Below are 18,888 nucleotides of genomic sequence, written 5' to 3'. Positions count from 1 at the left end.
TTAGTATATGTAATATAACATTTCCCACAAATAAAATTGATTTTATTCCAGGTAAAAATACCTTCATCAGATTTCTTTACTTAAGATAGAATATAAATTTTTAGGTAATCTTTGTGACAATATGATATAATTACTTTACAACTTAGCTTTTAGGGTTTTATTTGAAATCCTTTACTAGTCTTTTTTAATGTCATTGATATAAATTCTAACTCCAGATTAATGCATTATTATTATACAAAAGAAATTATTTTTTCTAGCATATAGCCTGTCAAAAATGACAGGGCAAGCACTACCATCTCTACTATATACATTAACCTCAAAATTCCCAGCTAACTGAAATAAATAATTTGGCAAAATCAACCATGAGCAAAAGTGCAGTAGATATAGTTAAATATTGGTAAATTCCTTTGTGAGCCAATCAAAATTAAGATCATTAATGAAATGAATTCATGATGTATTCATAGATTAATTATTGGTAAAAATCAGATTAACAACTTGTAATATGTAAAAAAGCCAGTGCATTTTGGCAACAACATTTCAACAATAGTTTTTATTTCACGTTGTTTAAGAACAACTTAATATTGTTGTTAGTTTATGTACTGAAAGTAAAAGTGAAAGGTATAGATAACTTTAAAAATAACCAGCCCACTTTGGTAAAAAGTAATTTTCAGGAAAGGAATAAAGGAAATATTAATATTTATGAATACCCTAGTTGAACAAATTTCCTTTAAATTTAAAATCAAATACCTGCCACAAGTGAAACAAACAACGTAAATACCATATGTCATTTTTCATGGGCCTGATAACTGTTGTCTATTATTCCAATTGCTGTGATATTGAAGTATACATAAAAACAAGGACATAATAATTGTACAAACGTGAGAAAGAAAAAAACTCTGCATTTATTATTTGATCAAAAACTGTATAGTAATATGCCATGATTGGTTCATATACATAATGCCTTCCTTTCCAGAGTACTTAACTAATAAACAGAGTCAAAGATGTCTTGATGTGTAACCTTCTTTGAAATTTCTTGGAATAATAAGACATATAATACCTGTCATGTATTATTATTTAAATATCAATATTTTTCAATGAACACAACATGTGAAATATGTTACCATGAGTGTAATATCCATTCTATACTTAATTGAAACTTGGACAGCATTCAAATTATTGAGACTTACAGTGATGATAGTAGATACATCACTGACTTGGAGATTGGTAGTAACAAATGTTAAATTAATTATTGATGGATATTTCATGGAATAAATTGTTTCTTCTTTTTACGACTGTTAAAATGATTAACACAATATGCCTTTTATTATGATTCAGTTTTGCAGTTCCCAAATCTTTCATCTTTTACTTGGATGTGTAATTAACGAGTTTTGCAGCTTATACACTTGTTCAAACCACAATTACGAGTTATTGCTATACTGAGTTTTAGTTATTGATAAATGACTAAATATTATATCACAGGACAATTTAGGAAGATATAGGAAACATCTGACCCTTGTAGCATCAATTTTCTGAAATTGCAGATATACAACAGATACACCTTTACCTTCATTCTACTCCTGTGCCATAAACTAATTTATAAACAATAAAATAGCATCGTTTCCCTCTAGTACTAGGTTTTAAATTTAAAGAAACAAGACGTCAATTCATTTATAACTTCAATGTCTTTTTACTTTAGATATTCTAAATCATATTAAATGCAGTTCATTTGGGCACAAATTTGTATTTTACCTTAGGCCTAACTATCGTTACTCTAAATTACAAGTTAATAACATATAATAATACTTAAATTTGCAAGTTACAATACTTACCGTTGTTTTCTTGTGTAACATTTCTTTTACCATGCAATCCATTAGCCTTTCACGTTCTTCGTGATATCTTCTTTGCTGTTCTAGTATAGTTTCCATGTTCACTTTTCAAACCAAATTAATAACACATAAACTTCGTAATACACTTATTCACATCTACTTTACCTGGCTTGAAATCTATTTACGAACTTGGTTGACAATGGCACTCGACGATACGCAGAACGATCTTTTTCCCTCTACTTTAAAAAAATAAAATACAATAAATAAAATCACGTAATCGTGTTAAAATATTTTAAAACGTTAACAATTTCTTTGTATATCAGCGACTAGAAAGTATTAATACCACAAAATGAAACTTTGCTATGGTAATAATATTGTTCTTGCTCAATTTTCATTTCATAACAAAATGTGTATTGTCATTTATTTTATGTTTTATTTGCACTTATCTTTCAAATACTTACCAATTTTTTTCCTAACAGACTTCCTTAAATTTACCGCATCAACAACGATAAATCATTTTAACACCTTTTTAACTGTCTTTTACTTTGTTTATTAATATAAAAATTTTAAATGTTTTTCGATTATTTAGTTTCAATAGTATGATGGCATCAACACATCGTGGAGAAAGTCATTAAGATTGCCTTATTTTAGTTGATTTATTTCGTTGTATCATGTAGGATTTAACTGATTCGTATCTTTCCATGTTGTGATATTTACCCTCCCACTCTAAACAACATACTGCTACGATAGATTAAGAAAGTGATAATCCATAACAACAAAATATTTCTCATTCCTCAACATTATTAAGGTTATTCCAATCAAAAAACCTGGGTTAAGGCACTCGACTGGTAGTCTGAGGGTTCAAATCCCCGTTACAGCAAACATGCTCGCCCTTTCAGCCGTGCGGGCGTTATAATATAACGGCCAATCCCACTATTCGTTAGTGAAAGGGAAGCCCAAGAAATAGCGGGGGGACAACTAGCTGTCTTCCCTCTGGTCTTACACTACTAAATTAAGGACGGCTAGCACAGTTAACTCTCGTTCAAAACAAACCAATTAAATTTCCGGTTATTTGAAATAGTAACACGTTAGCATGCATAACAAGATAAATCGAAGACTTATCCAAAATAAGTTATAATATGTAACACCTAGAATTATCTAATGAGGTACAGAAGTCTTCCAAATTGCTAATCTCTTTCTGGTTGATAAGCCTAGAAATTTCATTCTTTTGCATGTTAATTACAGCTTTAAATTGTCTGTTACGAGAAGATATAAAAAAGTTTTTTAAGCAGTGTCTTTAGGTGATACGTTATTGAATCTCAGGTGTTAATTTCTGTGCATCTAAGTTATAAACGTTTTTCTTAACGGAAGCAAAAGCTAAGATATAAGATGTAATAGCGTTAGGTAGTTCTAATGCGTATTTATCAACAGTTTCTGAGTTTGTTTGTTTGTTTTGGGAATTTCGCACAAAGCTTTTGGAAATTTCGCACAAAGCTACTCGAGGGCTATCTGTGCTAGCCGTCCTTAATTTAGCAGTGTAAGACTAGAGGGAAGGCAGCTAGTCATCACCACCCACCGCCAACTCTTGGGCTACTCTTTACCAACGAATAGTGGGATTGACCGTCACATTATACACCCCCACGGCTAGGAGGGCGAGCATGTTTAGCGCGACGCGGGCGCGAACCCGCGACCCTCGGATTACGAGTCGCACGCCTTACGCGCTAGGCCATGCCGGGCCTGTTTCTGAGTCAGTGGCTATCTTATAGTTTCAAAGAATGTTTTAAACTTATTCAGGTTTGTTTCTGTAAATCATGTATTGGTAAATAAGTTGTCTGTTTAAGCATTACTTTATCGTATTCGCTAAAAGATACTGGTTGATGGTCTCCATCTGTGCTTTCATGGATCTTAAAATCTCATGTATGAGGGAAGATATATGGAATCAATATTCATTGATCTCGAGATCCGTCAACATGGATACAGGCTGGCAAATTATTGTAATTGCAAATTAATTTATCATCTTCAACAAATTTTGAAGTTTGTTTGTTTTCAAATTTCGCACAAAGCTACACTAGAGATATCTGCACTAGCCGTCCCTAATTTAGTAGTGTAAGACCAGAGGGAAGGCAGCTAGTCATCACCACCCACCACCAACTCTTGGGTTACTCTTTTACCAATGAACAGAGGGATTAACCGTAATATTATAACGCCCCCACGGCTGAAAGGGCGATCATGTTTAGTACGACCGGAATTTGAACCTGCGACCCTCAGATTAAGAGTTGAACGACTTAACCCACCTGGCCATGCCGGGCCTAAATTTTGAAGTATTAGACTATTTCCATCAGGCCCGGCATGGCCAGGTGGGTTAAGACGCTCGAGTAGCCCAAGAGTTGGCGGTGGGTGGTGATAACTAGTTGCCTTTCCTCTAGTCTTATACTGTTAAATTAGGGACGGCTAGCGCAGATAGCCCTCGAGTAGCTTTTCGCGAAATTCAACACAAACAAACAATCCATTTCCATTAATATTTAAACAAAAAAGGTGACGTATTTTTCAAGTTTACATCGCCAAGCCCCCGCTTGTACAGCGGTATGTCTCCGGATTTACAACGCTAAAATCAGGGGTTCGATTCCCCTCGGTGGGTTGAGCAGATAGCCCGATGTGGCTTTGCTATAAAAAAAAAACAAACACAATACATCGCCAATGATAATGGCACAATGTTTATGGTTTAAACATTTGTTTACATTTGTAGTCAGGTGTCGACATAAGGCGCACATATATAACTAGTAAAGTGATAACTTTCACGAATGTTAGAAAAATGTATTTGTTACTAAATTCATTTGTGGTGTTTTGTAAAACTTTTTTTTTCTGTGGTATTTTGTAAAACTACTTTAATTTTTTATGTAATACGGCAATACTTCTTACCTACAGATTGTGGTCGTATGTTATACCTCCACAATAGTTTTCAATGAAAAGTAATTCCCTGGTGAAAGCGGCAGTATGTCTGCGGGCTTATAACGCTAGAAACCGGGTTTCGATACCCGTGGTGGATATAGTACAGATAGTTAATTGTATAGCTTTGTGCTTAATTTAAAACAAATATAAACAAAGATACAAATTGTATATGACTTTTCAATTATGAATAAGTATTTAAAATTTAGTTCGTCAGAGGGCAGCAGTTAATTTTATATATACAAGAATAAATGCTGCAATCCTATCATTTAACTATATAGTGGTGCAATTTTTAATAATTGTTGTAAAAAGTATTGAAAAATTTTATTGCACGTTTGTTATATCTGTATTCTACATCTTGTTTCCCATTTCAAAGGTAAACTTGGATATATTCGGTTTACATGTAAGTTTAAAAATTGTTTGTTTGAAATCAAGCACTAAGCTACACAATGGGCTATCTGTACTCTACCCTCTACGGGTATTGAAATTCGGTTTCTAGCAGTTTGAGTTTGCATAAATATCGCTGTACCTTTGGAGGGCAGACTGATTTTTTTATGTATGTAACATATTAACTTAAGATTCTCCATATAATATTGACAATGATAGTAATAGTAATACTGATACCCAGTGATTATTAATAATCATATATAAATATGGATCTAGGCTAGATCTGAGTAAGGTAAGAATAGCAAGAGAGCATTTATTTATTTGACTTTCGAGGCTATCTTTGCATGCTCTACATGAGGTTTTGGTACAAATGTTAAAGGGATGTGACAATAATTATGTTATGAATTGGGAAAAACGGCCTAATTAGACTTAGAGGTAACAATGAGTTGTTGAAAAAGTTTTTAAAATATTTAAGATAGGTATGCCCCTTTTTTTTTCATAGAGAAAAATGGGTGGCTGTAAAAGTGAAAGACCAGAATGGCTTTCAAAGCATACAGGAGATTAAATTGAAGAAAACATTATAAATTTAAGATATTTAAATTGGCAGCTGAAGACCAAGAGGGGTGGTCAGACAAGGCAATAGAAAGTCTGAATGGGTGTATGAAAAAAGGTTAGCTTAATATGTAAAAATTAACAGGAAAGATTTCTCACTTTAGTTTAAATATATTAAGGATAAGCAGAATGTTAGAACTAGAGTAAGACCTTTGGGAGATGATAAAAGAAAGTTGGTTTATTGTCTTTTGTAAGGTGTCTTACTTGTCTGCTGTTTCAACTCTAAGCAAGTCTTGCAACCCCCAAGGCAGCATGGACAAGAAGGACTTTTGTCTAATTTTTCACTCTGCCTTCATACTTGGACAAATAGCTACTGAAACCAAACAGAACATCAACCAGGCATTCTGACGTGGATCTGTTACTGAACATACAGTTTAGCATAGGTTCCAAAGATTTCAATATGGAGATGAAAGTCTTGAAGACTACAATGGTCATGGAAGGAAGTCATCCTTAGATGAAAACACATTAAGGGAGGCAGTTGAGACAGACCCTTGCACAATAGTACATGAACTTGTAGAAAAGCTAGGCACAAGCAAATTAAGTATTACCAACCACCTTAGTGCAATTGTAAAGATAAAAAGTTCAATAAGTCGGTTCTGCATGAACTGACTGAATATCAACAAAATCAGTGTTTATGAAACTTGTCAAGGATGATATTCCAAAAACTGAATGAATTGGGAATTGAAGTTCTGCCCCACCCACTTTACTCCCCAGACCTTTCCCCTACAGTTTTCCAAGCACCTTGACAATGTTTTGAACAATAAATACTTTGAAAGCCAGGTAGTTGCAGAAGAAGCTCTCAGGGAGTTCATTGACAATCAAAACTCTGATTTTCTGCAGCAGGGACATAAACAGCGTCATTACACATTGGCAAAAGTGTGTTGATGCAAATGGGGCTTGCTTTTGATTAAAGCATGTTTTGCAACACTGGTTTATACTTTTCCAAGCTTTGCAGTTCAAAAACAACATTTATTTCTGAACAACCTAATATTACACATTCAACCACAGGCTGTAGTTAATCTCTTCTGTGAAGAGCCACCTCACCCCACTTAAAAATAAAATCTATCACTTTTAAGTAATTTATGAACTGTAGCTTTTTCAAAATGGTGTTCCTTTTTAACTCATTTTTTTTTCTTTATAGTCATAACATTAGAATACTAGCAACTAAGCTTATGATTGATCCTTCTGTGTTTATCTTTATATCTAATAGACTGTTTGTTAAAACTATTTTTAAATGTGTTGTGCTTCACATCTCCTTTTCTCAAACTATCTGTTGCTTTGACAGCCTCATTATTTATAATTCCAAGTTCTTTAACGAACATATTAAAAGTAATGTGGAAACAAAATATCTACAGTTAACTTGTGTTTAAAATAATTTCTGGCCTATTGAATTTCCAATACCTTTTAAAATATTATACTGCAAAAATAAATAACATTGTTTCGTAGAGCCTTTTGTCCCTAACTGATAGGTTTGGCATTAAACAAAAAACTTCTTGGGTATTGGTTTGTGGGAGACAAAAGATAGATCTGAAATGCTATTTTTCACGCTTCTTTGGTTTTGAGCACAAAGGACAAATTCAAAGGAATGTAAAAGACAAACATTAATGTTTTTACAATTTTCAGGGCTATTGGTTTTGGTTTTTTTTTCCAAAAATTTATTGGGTTTTAGTGTTTATATGATCTAACCTGGGTAGATGGAACCCATTTCTAGCACAGTTCATGTGGACTGTAAAGTTTGTCCTAGAGATCCAGTGAGCCTGCATGTTTGTGGTGTATTTATATCATTTATCATTTAAGTCTAAAATCCTACTGAGTAATATATTCTTAAACATTGGCTGGAGAGAAGTTCTGAAAGGGCCAATTATCTATTTCTATCCCTAAATCTTTGAAGGAGTTCTTTAATTGTTTTTAATTTCCAACATTCTCTCCTAAGTGCATTACTAAAATAAAAAAAATAAAGTTCTGTGGCATTGGGAACTAAACCATCAAAATGTTTTGATTTCCTACATATTACAACTTATAAGTAAATGTATGTCTATGCTTTCCACTACAAATTACTATCATTTTCTTTTTCTTCACTGTAAGTAGTCAGAGGCTCTGAACTATTAGAATGGTATCCCAGTGCAAACCAAACCTGTTTCTGTAGCCTTCTTTTATTTTCTACAAATTTTCATCTCAGTAAACCAAGTACTTTCATTCTCATCTTTCTTCAAATCATGTCTTGATTCCCCTCCTAATTTACTATTTTTTGTTTTATAATAGCAGAGTCTTTACCAACACTACTGTATCTTTAACATATTCTTAAAAAAGCAAGCTTTTGTAAGTTGGTATGTTGAATACACCTAACATTTATCTCCCATTGCATACTTCACTGGGCAGATACCTGTGTCTCTTGTTTCTTTTCCTCATTACATTTGCTATTCTTCAGTCTACTAAGAGGTTCTTGTTTGGTTTGTTTCACTGTTGTTTTTTCAGTAATCTCCATGTTCATATGTTTTGTAACACCTCCATATGCATCATGGTTTTAGTACACATTGGAAATTCGTAAACAAAAAGAATAAAACATCAATGTAGGACAGCAAAAAAAAGATTCAGTTAGAAGTGGCAAGACTCCTAAGATTAAATATTAATTAAGGAACTACACCTTATGTTTAGTAGTGGCAGTGGAATCCTTAGAGTAGTTGGTATAAGTAGGGGAAAATGGAAAGTGTTACCCATCTGTCCCTGCTCAGTGCCCATTGTTGAATTGTAGTTTTCTTCAAGAATGTTTTGCATTATATCTGTGTAAATAACATAAAAATTTCTGCATCTTTTAAAAATAAGTATTCTATTCTTATAAGTATTCTAAAAATAAGTATTCTGTTCTATGTATGGTTTGTAGTCATAGTAACCCATTGCATTACCTCTTAGTTGAGACCCAATTCTAGATGTTTATGCTTTATTACAGTCATGTGCACACACACACACACTGTTGTTCTTCTCATTGCATATTCCCTTATTCCCAAACTGCTGGTGATGTTGATATGGAGAATTTCATCTGCAAGTTGTGCCTTTCACTTCTAAGATATTGGCTGTGCACCACCAAATTTTCAAATGTAGAGCTGAGGTATTTTCTGAAAGACTAGTAGAGAACACTTTATTACAATATCTCTTAAGCAGTTCTCAGTGGATATATCATTCTTCTACCTGTTCTTACAATATCTCATGTAAGTATTTTGCCGAGATGAAATAGCCTGTTGCTTCAGTCACATTCCACATTTTTATGTCTACCTTTGCAACATGTCATTATCATTTGCACTGTGGTATTCTAGCTCTCCAAGATTCAAGAAAGTAATTAGAATTTCTGAAGTTATAGTTTTATTTTCCTGGAATTATTATTTACATAGAATACTTTGTACATTATCCTCCCTCCCTTTCTCATCACTTCTTGTGTATATTCTTTGCCTTTTCTAAAATGAGCATTTGATCCTATATTAGGATTCACTGGGAGTTTGTGTCTCCCTCCTATTGGGGGAGGGCTACAGCATTATGAAGACTTAACTGTAGACTCATGCAATACATATAGAGAAATATAGGGGTGAGAGTTTGTTCATGGCTTTTGGCATATGCAGGAAATTTCATGACAGTTACATGTGAAGTAATAGCATTTAGTGGTGCACAGAAGTAAATACCTCCTGACAAACATTTTTGGGTAAGGAAAATTTTAACTTTTGGTTAAGCTTAGGAATCTTTGATTTTTAAAACTTCACCCTGATCAGTCATAAACTAAGCCTTTAAGGCTAACTTGTAAGAGTAATGTTGTTTAATTGAATTATTTCAGAAGTTATTTGAAATAAAGAAAATTCCTGAAAATTGAAAGATAACAGTAACACTTGTTTTTACAAATTACAAACCAATTACTTTGACTTTTGTTGTTGAAAACATTTTGTATTTGTTGCCAGGGGTCACTTGCAAAAGGTTTTTGGAGGTTGGAATTTGATTCGGCATTGCTTTAGAAAAGAATTTTGTCATATTAATTTGGAGACTATTGCTAGGGCTTTAACTTCACTGGGCAAGAGTGCTCCAATTAATGCTGTATATCTAGACTTTCATTAATATCTGTTGTTATTGATCAATTAATAATTTAAATTTTTATGAAATTAAGGAAAAATGCCAAAGATAGATAAAAATAAGTTTTATAGTATAGAACAGAAATAATAGCAAATGTGATTACTATCACCCTGGCCATTCTTCACTGTGCATATCTTGAAATTTTTAGTGATGTTCATTTAGTTTTTAATTAAATTATTTTTTGGTTATGTTATGTTAATTAGTGTATTATAATGTCATAGTTAATAATCCATATATTAATATTGTATAAGTATTATGTTCTTAATTTTGTCAGGCAATTAAAAAAAGACACCTGTATATCTTCTAGTGTGAGGAATGACATTTTCTCTCTATGCATTTTCCTTTCTGTAATCTATTCATCACCCTTCCAATAAGTATGAAATTTAATATAAATTAGTCACTTTAAAATCATCAGTGCTGAGGCTAACCATAATGTTTATAGCCTTCAATCATGTTTGATTACTGAGCCATAAGTATCAGATCCCTCTTACCACACCTATATGTTGCATCCTCTCTTTCAAGATTTGTTAATAGTACTTTCTTATGCTTAATACTGTAGTACATATAACCAATGGAAAGCCAATATTTTCATTTATCAAGTGATGTAGAATTTTGTTTTCTGAACAGAGTTGTCAATTTCTCAGAACAAGCTTTGGGTAAGATAATGACTAACTTAGATGAATTTGTAACAGTGTTTGTTGCAGAGCTAAAAAGCCAGAAAAAGTCTGATATTTAGGCAAAATTGTCTGTTTTTGCATGTTTTTATTTTTTGTTCTTTGATACATGATTTAATTAAATAAAAAATCAGTTCATTACTACTATTAGTATCAAAAACTTTACAGCAAAACAAAATACTTACCCAGGTCCACTCTCTTTTTTCTTTATTTATTGTTATAGAAGTAACTAAATGTAAAAAAAAACAATAGGAATCTCTCTAGTATAATTAAGGTTAAGTCAGATAAGATAATGATAAAAATGTTTCATGAGGCACTTAAAGGAGTTGTTCAGTGTAACTTGTAGGTAATATAATTCAGTAATGTAATATGAACTTCATGTTACTCCAGTGATTTACAACTTACAATGGTGTAAAGAGTAGTAAGATACAGTTCAGAGGGGGAAAAAAAAAGTATAAATAGATGTATAATGTTTTGAGTTTAAACCTATATGGGATAAATGAACATAATTTCATGTTGCAATTTGAAGTCTTTCTAGAAAAAAACTGTCATTTTGATTGATTCGGACTTTTTAGTAACAGTTGAAATATAAATTTTTACTGAAAACAAACATTTGAAATGTATTTAGAGATTATGTAAAGGAAATTTGAGTTTTTAGATGGAAAGTATTTTTCATTTTAACATGAACACTGCTTTGCATGCAGACTAGTCAAAATAAATATCCTATATCCATGGACATTTTTTTTTGTATTTATAAGAAATACTTCTAGAAATATAACTTTTCATATGTGAAAGAATTATGTTTACAAAGGTCTGTCAACTTTTGTGAAGATATACATACTATATTAAAAGTTAATAGTATTAAAATTATAAAGACATTAAACGAGTGCAAAAAAGGTCACTGGAGTGGTCAAATTGATCAAGCCCATGCTGAAAGAGTTAATACAATTAACTCTACCAAGACAGGTCTTCCTGTGGTCATTGGTCATAGGCCATGTTGTCATGTGTGTAGGCTCATATTCAGAAGTTTATTTAACTATTATTTTATGAATGAATGCCAATAAATTTAGTATCAAATTGTAGATTATAATTCAAATTTTAGTGTTATACATTAGGTGATTTTTAATTTAGAAGTAAATATTAAAAAAAATGCTTAAATATTGATTTTTTTGTGTTATTTTAAATACAGCATTGTTTCAAATTAGATGATGTCAAAATGCAAAGTCTGTAGTTTCTTAAAAATTGGATACTCAAATTAAATTGAGAAGCTAGATTATAAGGTAAGAACCTCCAATCTTTTCTGTTTTTTGACATATTCTTATCAAATCAACCAAGGTTGCCTCACCCACCTCTTCTGTTTTTGAAACTACTTGCTTAATGTACACCTACTTTGCCCTGTGAGGTGTGTATAAAAATTCAAAAGCTCAGAATATTTCTCCAATGATTTCTTTAGCCTCTAAAAACTAGTTGTGAGAGAATGACTATTTTTTCTTGCTAAATGTCAAGTGATAAGACATTATTGAACTCAAAAAATCATGTATTTAGACCTAAATACAGCTTAACTATTTATCTTGATAAATTAGTGAAATTTTGTGGTATTGATATATCATTTTTTGTTGCTTTGAAATGCATATATAAAATCTTAAAAGATTTATATTGTTTTTCATCAAGTAGCAAATGAGTAAGAAGTTCATTACTAGAAGAGATAGTTGTTTTCTATATATCTTTATATACTGTTCTGTATTTTAAGAAAAATAACTGAAATTTAAGAACTTGTAAATAGTAATAGTGTAGATACTATTATGCATTATAACTAAAATGTGTGAGTGTATTTTACAAAATACTGGTTCACTATAACACAGCCAATACAGATCACTTTGTAAAGGCCAGATGTATATTCTTGAATGTAGTATCATGAGTGCACTTGAACTGTGTCATCACCATTTCTGTAATGTTAGTCAGGCATGACTGAGAGGTGAATAAAATAATAAATAAATATAGATGCATAATGTTATGAAATTTAAGGTATTTAGACTAAACATTTGTGTTTTCATGTTATAATTTGCAGCCCTTCTAGAACAACAACAACTAAAGCACAATTTAAATCTATTTCCTGATTTTTTTATGGTGGTTATGAGGTCTGTCAAATCAACCAAATCCATACAGAAATATAATAATAAAAATAACACAAGATCTAAATTTTCTTCTAAAAAAAAACTGATAATTATTTGGAGGCTATTAAGTGGTTAGATTTTTCATCTGGAATTTAAGAACTTGTTGCACAAATAATCTTAAAATTGAAATTATTTTACATGTTTGATAGTCAACATTTGAAAAAAAAATGCACGAGCAAATTTTTTTTTTAAAAGCATCTTGTGGAAACATAGATATTTTACAAATAAAAGTCTTGTAATGTTTACTGATAATCTGTAAATGTTTGTGAAGGTATGCTTACTGTATTAAAAGTTTTATAGTATTAAAACTGTAACAAGCACGAAATGTTTATGAAGTTGATCTACAGGACATAGCTCAGTAGTGAGAGAGTTAATTAAGGGCCAGTTATGGGATCTTTACATTTCTACTAATATCAATTACATGGACACTTATGTAAGCTGTAAGATGTCTCACCTTATTGATGATTCTAAACTTATGATGATTCCTTGCAAAGTGCTTCTTTCATACAGAAGGACCTAGGTAGTTTTACTGAATTGTCTAATCTGTAAAATAATGAACTTCAACATTACAAATGTAAAGTAGAACATGTATCTAGAGTATGAAAATGTGTAAATACCCTCGTTTTGTCTAGAACAAATAATAGTGTTGCAGATAATGAAAAGAAATTATGTGCACTTATTGATAAAAGACAAATCTTGGCTTGAATGTTTAAGGAAAGAAGAGAGCATTTAGATAGTTGAGATCTGTTTATAAGGTAAGGAGTTTGTCATTATTACCAGAATGTACAAAACCTTGATAAGGCCTTGCTTTAAGTACTGCATTCACTGTTGGTTTCCTTATTTTAGAACATGTATTGATTTGCAAGAAAATATTGGAAGGCAGGTTGCCAAATGATTCTTGGTTTGAAAAATATAAGTTGTGCAGACATGATCAAAGATTTTAACTTTTCTCTTTAAGCATAGAAGAACTAGAAGTATTCTGGTTTATTTGTTTAAAATCATTAGAGGTTTGAATAAACTGCCCATGGATGGTTTACTGGGCTTGTTCAAGTATTAGGCTGGAGATTAATTTTTAAGTACTAGAGGAAATAAGTGTGAGCTGTGGAGATCCAGGTCTGTAATGGCTATTATGTAGAAATTTCTCTTATTTTTAACCTGTAGAATAGTTTTATAGACGATGTGATTTGTGCTGGTAGCAAAAATTCTTTTTTTTTTTTCAATTAAGTTTTATGGATGTAAGGGGTTGTATTCAGGATGGGCTGGTTTCTTTGTTGGGTGACTTTGAGGTGCTGAATACCCTTTTCTCACCTAGGCTTTCTTTATTCCTGTTCATGGTATTATGATTACTATTAGTACTCAAATGTTTTTGGCCAATCTAATTTTTACTTGCATTATTTTTAGTTTCAACAATGTTTGGAATAAAGTTGTTATTTATTAATTAAAATATTTTTCATGCAGGGTAAAGTTTACTCAGCCAGTTTCAGTAAAATTATCTCAAAACCGCATTTCTGTATAAATATGACACATCTACTTTAGAAACATTCCTATGTGTATTTGTGCCAACTACTTGATTGAGTTCTGCACAAAATATGAACTAAGCTTCTTTCTTCTTTTCAGTTATAAAATTTTCACCTAAACCAGTTTTCACCTAAACATTGAATTGTGACTCAAAGGAGAGGAGAAGGAGGGTGTGGCTTCAGAAGAGTTAAAAAATTGAAAAAAAATTATTTGTGGATATTAATACATATGCAAAGATTGTTGCTTCAACCCCTTTGCTGCCTGGTTGTGCTGCAGGGAAAATCTCTTCACTTTACTGGTTAGTTCATTTCAGATTTTACTTTTATCTCATTGGAAAAAAACAACAACAAAGAAATCTTGGATTTACAGTCTTGGTATGCTAACCACAAAGTAGTGCTCGAATATTTTTAATATTCTACATTCTGTAAATGAGCATTTTAAACTTTTGAAATAATAGCTACAAATAAACTATGTGTAATTATATAACTGTATCATTGTAGTAGCATTATTCTCTACTGATTTTTAATTACCTGAAAATAGAGATTCTGACATACTCACCCTCATAAAAGAGGGCTTCAGAATAAGGTTTTGAGAACCCCTGACCTAAAATTTCCCATTTTTGACAATTCTGTTATATTTAGTAATATTTCATTTTCTAAAAACACACTCATTTTAACAGCACGTCACAAGGACTTTAAAACCTATAATGATACTTTCATAATATTTTAGATAAGTGGAAGGGTGCTGTATTAATACATAGCAATGTTTGATAGAAAAGTATCCTGTAGCTACAATACAACAGGTACTAGAAATCTTAGGCAAAAATTAAAACCTTCTTGCACAGCAAAGACAAAACAAACAAACAAGTGAAGAAACAAAAGTTTGATTTGCAAGTTTGTGAGTTCTGTGTTTTGATTTTAATCTAAACTGCTAAGAATCTGTTTGATTTTGAACACTCTAGTTGGAAAGGTGCAGAGAAGTAATGTATGTACAAGACAAAAGCAGCAATCAGAGTAAGAGTAATACCACAATCTTAATTCACACCAAACTTCTAGTGTGGTATTCTACAGTCTTTAGGCTATTTACATAAGGAATCATTTCTAATTATTTATATTACATAAACATGTAAACCTTAACTGCACATTTATTAGTTATTAGATGTTTTCATTCTTATCAGGTTGAAAAATGTATTTTGCAGTTTCATTTGTATTATTTCTCATAACATCACTTTTTATTCTTCTGACACTTTAGTTAGTCATACAATATTGGAAGGTGGTTAGTCAACTTCCATCTTCCCTGCATTTTAATTTACTTCAAATGAACTTATATTTTCTTTCGATTTTGTCTTTGTGTGTATTTCACTCGAACTGGTTTCCTGTTCAAAAGAAGCATGCCAGTAAGAGTTTGCTGTAATTTGTTTCTTGTTTCTGATTATCATGATATCATTAAAATGATCAGGAAATAATGTTTCTTCCCTTTTCTTCCCTTCGGTGTGGATTCCCGTATGTGGTAAGAGGACCTCCCAGTGAAGGTTCTGTTCTTTCAGTTTACCTTCTCTGGGATCTAAACATTCACCCACATGTTTGTAGTGCATGGTGACCCGTGAAAGGGAGGAGAGGATTGTGGTGGTTGAGCGGTCCAATCCTAACACACCACTTTAGCCTCGAATTCCTGCAGATGGGCAGTCTTGAGGTGACCTCTCTTGGGTCCTCCAAGTACCCTTGGAGGCCATCCATGTTTCCTTGGGTCATACCATTACTGTTTGTTCTTTCCATATGTCACCTGCAGAAACCTATGATCAGTCAGCCTGTGATGTTCTCATTGAAAATTTTTGTTCACCTTTTCAATTCTTTAATGGACATCATCCCCTCTGGAAAAGTGCTGATATTGATGGGAAGAGTTGCTCTGTACAGAGTATGCTCTTTGATCACAACCTTTCTCTTTTCATAGTGGTTCTTATACTTATTTTCATGCACCTAGTCAGTCCTTTATTGCTATTGATCTCTCAATTTGCTCCCCATCACTCTTTTCCCATTTTTGATGGAGGGTTGACAATAATCCATAAGGCAGTGATCATTTTCCAATAATTTTGAGAGAGACTGGCTGTAGTCGATGCCACCCGACCTGCATGCCCCAATGGAAGCTGGATCAAGCAAACCAGCTCTCTTTCACTGCTCTTGCAGAACTTGATCTTGCCATCAATAGACAACTGTGGCAGCAGTAACTGACTGTACTATACAATGTATTCCTAAAACCTCAACATGTTTTCCACAATATCCTCATCCATGGTGGAATGCTGCCTTTCACATGGTACAGAAGGATCAAAAACGGGCCTGGGATACTTTTCACAGGTATCCCACACTCAAACCTCGTCACTTTCCAGCAGGCCTATGCACATGCTCGGTGGATAAGACATCAGAGTCAGAGGGAATCTTGGATTATGTTCAGAATTAGCACATCATCTATCACCAGTTCCAAAGTCGTATGCGACAAGATTTGAAAGTTTAGTGGGCAATATAACTGTCCCCTTTTCGATCTTGCTCTCTGATGGCCATGAAGTAGCTGATACCCAGAGCATCACCAACACTCCGGGTGAAAACTTTTGCCAGGGATCTAGCACTTTTTCTTCATCCTCAACCTTCTTAGCCATCAAGACTTGGGTGGAGTGATCACCTCTTTCCTTTCAAGCTGATTGTTTGTATAACTATAATTGTCTCTTTATACTAGTGTAACTCAAACTGCCCCTTCATTGATCTGGCAGTATGTCGGTCGCACCTGATGACGTACACTACAAAATGCTGTGCTATCTATCTCCTGCTTCTCTTGTTGTTCTTCTGATTGTTTTTAACCAGGAGAATGTTTTTCTTGATGCGTGGCGCCAGTCTATTGTTTTACCTTTTTCTAAGCAAGGGAAGGATCCCAAGATTCCTTCAAATGACTGTCCAATTGCTTTGACAAGCTATCTTTGTAAGACCTTAGAGAGGATGGTTAATGCTTGTCTTGTTTGGTTCCTTGAATCAAATAACCTCCTCTCACCCACCCAGTGTGGGTTCTGATGGCAATACTTTACCATGAACCACCTGATTTGACTTAAAACGTCAATCCGAGCAGTCTTTCTCAAAAGACAACATCTTGTGTCAATGTTCTTTGACATTGAGATGGCTTTTGATATTACATGGAGGTACAGCATTTTGCAAGACCTCTATTAACGTGGAATTCATGGCCATTTGCCCATTTTTATTAAAATTTTTTAATGGACAGGTGATTCTCTAGTTTGTGTGGGTTTGACACTTTCCTGTTGTTTTTTGCAGGAACTTAGATGATTAATGCCATCACTGAACAACTCCCTCTTACTGTTGCAAACAGGCTTTATGTTGATGACTTTTACATCTCCTGTCAATCAATGAACATGAGATATATTGAGCAGCAGCTACAGACTGCCCTCAATCATTTACTGAAGTGGACCACACAAATGGTTTTAACTTCTCTCTCTCTCTCTAAAACCACTTGCATGCACTTTTGCTGCCAACGGGGTATTCACCCTGATCCTGAACTCTGTATTGAAGTTGTGCTACCTGTGGTCCCTAAGAAAAAGTTCCTAAAGTGTGTCTTTGACCTTTATTCTACACATCAAGCAGCTACGAGTAAAATGTGCAAGAGCACTGAACATCCTCTGTGTCCTCTCTTCCACCACTTGGGGAGTGGATCAGTGTTCTGTGTTAAAGATGTATTGTGCTTTTATTTGAGCAAAACTAGACAATGGATTACTGGTCTGTGACTCTGCCAGGACCTTGGCCTTGAAGATGCTGGACCTTGTTCATCATCAGGGACTTTGGCTCTACAGTGGGGCTTTTTTCCACACTTCCCCAGTTCAATGCTTATACACAGTCACATGAACCTCCTCTACACCTCCACTGTTTGCAACTTTCTTTACTGTATGCTTCAAAACTTTGATACTTACCACAGCATCCTACCTGGGGTTGTGTTTTCCTTCCTTGGTGGGCCATGCTTTTTCAGAACAGACGATCTGCCATTGCTCCTTTTGGCCTTCTCGTCCAGGAGCAATTGGATGAATTGGGTCTGTCCTTGAATTACATTGTTGTATCCACTGGTCAGCCCATCCCACCATGGCTTATTAGTCCCCAAATGTGATGTTTCTTTAAGTCATCTGAGAAAAGCAGAAATTCCTGATTAGAAGTACTGTCTGTTATTTGCTAAACACCTTTCAAACCATCCTTCCATTCATGTTTATACAGTTTGGCTCAAAATCAGGTGACTCTGTGGGCTATGCTGTGGTTTGTTGTGATTTGGTGGTTGATTGCAGAATCCCCTCTACAGTTTTGGTGTTTACTGCTGAACTGTATGCCATTTTTCTTGCCCTAGATTGCATAGAAGTTAAGAAGTACTGAAATTGCCCTATATATATATACTGATTCGCTTACTTCTCAACTGGCCCTAGAATCACTTCTTGTAAGTTCTCAACCTGTCCTTGTGAATATTCAAAACCTCCTGGCCCATTTCTCTGTAACACCTATTTCTGTCTAGTTTTTCTGGATACCAGGCCACGTTGGTATTCAAGGGAATGGGCTTGCTGATACTGCAGCTAAATCTGTCTGCTCTGGCACTATCACTGCTTTGCCT

General features: G+C 33.5%; 2 protein-coding genes across 8 annotated transcripts in view; one reads left to right on the top strand and one right to left on the bottom strand.

Moving 5' to 3' along the window:
* Positions 1-2,049, bottom strand: part of noi (splicing factor 3a subunit 3 noi) — a 103,052-nt gene extending 101,003 nt beyond the window's left edge. Inside the window, exon 1 of the mRNA XM_076517608.1 lies at positions 1,830-2,049. Coding sequence (XP_076373723.1) covers positions 1,830-1,925 — 96 coding nt within the window. The 5' untranslated portion in view covers positions 1,926-2,049. The remainder of the gene's footprint in view (positions 1-1,829) is intronic.
* A 2,951-nt stretch (positions 2,050-5,000) lies between these two features.
* Positions 5,001-18,888, top strand: part of Lrrk (Leucine-rich repeat kinase) — a 297,360-nt gene continuing 283,472 nt past the window's right edge. For 5 of the 7 annotated variants that reach the window (XR_013032330.1, XR_013032331.1, XM_076517600.1 and 2 more), the window contains exons 1-2: positions 5,004-5,175; positions 14,347-14,545. The gene's annotated coding sequence lies outside the window, so the exon portion shown is untranslated. Of the gene's footprint in view, positions 5,176-14,346; positions 14,546-18,888 lie in introns of all 7 variants that reach the window. The other 2 variants (XM_076517601.1, XM_076517603.1) reach the window with 2 other exon arrangements.

The sequence above is a fragment of the Tachypleus tridentatus genome, chromosome 8 (assembly GCF_004210375.1).
Source record: "Tachypleus tridentatus isolate NWPU-2018 chromosome 8, ASM421037v1, whole genome shotgun sequence".
Taxonomy (NCBI): Eukaryota; Metazoa; Arthropoda; class Merostomata; order Xiphosura; family Limulidae; genus Tachypleus; species Tachypleus tridentatus.
The sequence above is the reverse complement of the archived record's forward strand: the minus strand, read 5'-3'. Positions and strand labels throughout refer to the sequence as shown.